The 3384-nt window shown below is 32.0% G+C and overlaps 1 protein-coding gene across 1 annotated transcript; it reads left to right on the forward strand.

Moving 5' to 3' along the window:
- The first annotated feature begins 1634 nt into the window (after positions 1 to 1634).
- On the forward strand, positions 1635 to 2672 carry LOC130993851 (uncharacterized). The gene has a single exon (XM_057918888.1). It carries the CDS (start codon positions 1635 to 1637, stop codon positions 2670 to 2672), a length of 1038 nt encoding a protein of 345 aa, XP_057774871.1.
- Positions 2673 to 3384: the final 712 nt, after the last annotated feature.

Below are 3384 nucleotides of genomic sequence, written 5' to 3' on the forward strand. Positions count from 1 at the left end.
TTTTACTTCCAATATCGCCTAAGCAAACTGATATGATTGTAGACAATGACTGCCTAATGCATATGTCTTGGTGAGACATAGAGACTATAGTTATGAGGAGTTTCCCAACAATGACCTTCACAAAAAAACATATAAGGTAATTATAAAGTAGCCTTGAAGCATTAAATTTGGGAGTGAGTTGAGTATACTATATGTGGCATAGGTAGGAATGATTGTTCACAAAGTATTAAACATGTTTCCAGCTAATTAAATAATGATTATTAAGTCTTGATTAGTCTTCAACACTTCTCCACTTTGTGAGGGTGCATGCATGTGAATTTATGAGCAAATATATATTACTATTAGATTATGATTTTAGCATGTTGACTCTCTCTCTCTCTCATCTCTCTTTCGTGCAAAATATATATAGGTAGAGTTAGGATCCTATGAGAACTCATTTTTTTATGAGAACGAAGAACCGTGAACAAATACATAAAATACCAAATGAGATTCTCTGTCCCAAACGTAATGTGTACCACTCTTAATTTCTTTATAATTTTTAATTATTTGTTATTCAATTTTAATTTATTATGCTTTAATATAATATAAAAATAATTAACAAGGGTTCACTCATCCAATTAGGGTTTATAATTATTTTTTTATATTTATTTGAATTAATAATAGATTATTTGGGTTCATTAATTCAAAGTTAGGATATATAATTTTTTAAATTCCAATTTTTAGTGATAAATATTAATTAGACTTCATAATATAATAATAATTTTTATTTTTATAAAAATAATTATAAAATAAAGAAATTAAGAGTGGTACACACTACATTCTGGGACAGAGGATCCCATCTGATAAAATACATGTATTTTATATATTTGTTTATGGTTTTCCGTTCTCACAAAAAGATATGAGTGGGATTTTAGATTAATTTGTAGGTGTTGATTTAATGTATCTTATAACTAATAAATTTGGATGAAATTTTTTTTACCTGGGTTCGAATTCTGGAGGAAACAAAAATTTTACTAATTTTTTTAGTATCGTTACTCAACATCATATACCAGTTTATTCATAACTATATACTGACTTATTCATTAATTTCACATCTCACGAAATTTCACGGAAACACGTGTGGGCGGATGTATACTATGGCTGCACTGGGCTCCAGCCCAGTGCAAAGCCCAAATTTTTTCTATATATATATATAGATAACCCATAGCCCAGCCCAACTATCTAAAGAAAACATAAAAACATTCTAACCTGTGTCAAAGAGTCGACGCACACAGTAGAAAAATTCAGAAAACATAATTAATAGGCTAGCGTCCCTCTCTCCTGAGCAATTGCAAAGCAATAATTTGTCCTATTGTGGCTGTGGAGAATTGAACTTCCAATTTATTCACTTATTCTCGTCTCATATTATTCAAGATATGTAAATTCAAGAACCCTAAATTAGAATTAATATTAAAATTAAGTTTATTTTTGTTGAATTTTACTGATGAAATTGAAACTTGAAATAGAGGTAGAAGAATTTCTTATCTTTTATTTGAAACTCTCCTGTAAATTGCAATTAATATTTTAAATATATATAAATAAATGTAATGAAATTCTTAATGTTTTTTATATGTTGTAGTTCTTCAATAATTTAAATGGAGCATCAACATATTGCAAAGAAAGGAAAAGGACTTATATCTTCTTTCTTTAAGAAACGTGATCGTCAAGATACTCAAGACAATGAAGATAGCTTGGAATCTTCAAATTCAACCATGGCCGCTGGAAATCAAACTAATCAATCTCCTTCACCTCCTATGGAGCAAAATTCAGTTACATGTATTGAGCGTGATCCGGGTAAAAGGAAACAATTGTGTGAATATTCTGTTAATGCACGAGATGATATAAGACGTGCATATCTAAAAGCTGGGCCTTATCAACCGAAAATGGAAGCGTATCCTGTTAAAAAGTTTGGCACTCAAAATCGTAACTTTCAGAAGAGATGGTTTGATAAGTTTCATTGGCTGGAGTATTCGCTTTCCACAAATAAGGCATATTGTTTTTATTGCTTTCTTTTCATCAGTGAAGTTAATCTGCCTGGCTCTTCTGCATTAGTCAAGGAAGGATTTGACAATTGGAAAAGAATAAATCAAGGAAAAAATTGTGCATTCCTTACTCATGTTGGTTCTGCAGCTACATCACCACATACTATGTGCTTAAGACGTGCAAAAGATTTGATGAGGCCAGTTGGGCATATAGACAAAGTGATGCATTCTCAAACGATTATTGAGAAGGAGAGGAATCGACTGCGCTTGAAGACCTCGATCACAAGCCTCCGATGGCTTGCACTTCAAGGTTGTGCTTTTAGAGGTCATGACGAGTCTTCATCTTCATCGAATCGTGGGAATTTTATTGAATTGATGAAGGCTTTTGCAAATATGAATAAGGAGGTAAACGAAGTTGTTCTTGATAATGCTCCGAAAAATGCCCAATATATTGCTCCAGAAATTCAAAAAGAGCTTTTGAATATTATGGCCAACAGAGTACGTCAAATGATTCGTGAAGAAGTTGGAGATAAATATTTTTGTATTCTTGTTGATGAAGCACAAGATATCTCCAAGCAAGAGCAAATGACCATTATCTTGAGGTTTGTCAATGATCATGGAATTTTAACTGAACGCTTTTTTGCAATTTAAAGTGTTAGTGACACCACTTCATTAACTTTGAAAAAAGAGATATGTCGTGTTATTTCTCATCATGATCTACATGTTGAGAAAATGAGAGGTCAGGGATATGATGGTGCTAGTAATATGCATGGTTCATGGAATGGACTTCAGGCTTTATTTCTTAGAGATTGCCCACATGCCTATTATATCCATTGTTTTGCGCATCGACTACAATTGACAATATTTTCTACAGCTAAAGATATTGGTGTTGTTTGAGAGTTCATTTCTCACTTAGATAATGTTGTTAACATTATAACTTCTTCACCAAAGCGTGTCTCTCAACTACACGCTGCTCAAAGAAATGAAATTCAGAGTTTATTGACTGCAGAAGAGCTTGTTTCTGGAAGTGGTGCCAATCAAATTGGTAATTTACAGCGAGCTGGAGCTACTCGTTGGAGTTCACATTATAACTCCGTGAGGAGTTTGATAGGTATGTATCAATAAATTATCTTCACCTTCTCAAAAAAAAAAAATTGTAGTTAGTGTGTGTGTGTGTGAGTCTAACAAGTAACAAATAATGTTTAATGTAACATATCTAAACAATAATACCGGAATAAAGATGATACACGATTAATGATGGGTCATTTGATTTTGACGCATTTTATAGAAATTGTAGCTTTAAAAATCTATATAATATATAAAAGAGGATTTTTTTCTCTCCATCTTTTCCCTCTTTTTCTCT

The sequence above is a fragment of the Salvia miltiorrhiza genome, chromosome 7, assembly GCF_028751815.1.
Source record: "Salvia miltiorrhiza cultivar Shanhuang (shh) chromosome 7, IMPLAD_Smil_shh, whole genome shotgun sequence".
In the NCBI taxonomy this organism is placed as follows: Eukaryota; Viridiplantae; Streptophyta; class Magnoliopsida; order Lamiales; family Lamiaceae; genus Salvia; species Salvia miltiorrhiza.

Excerpts from the sequence above, each read along its gene's own strand:
- LOC130993851 (XM_057918888.1), top strand. The coding sequence starts at position 1,635 with ATGGAGCATCAACATATTGCAAAGAAAGGAAAAGGACTTATATCTTCT.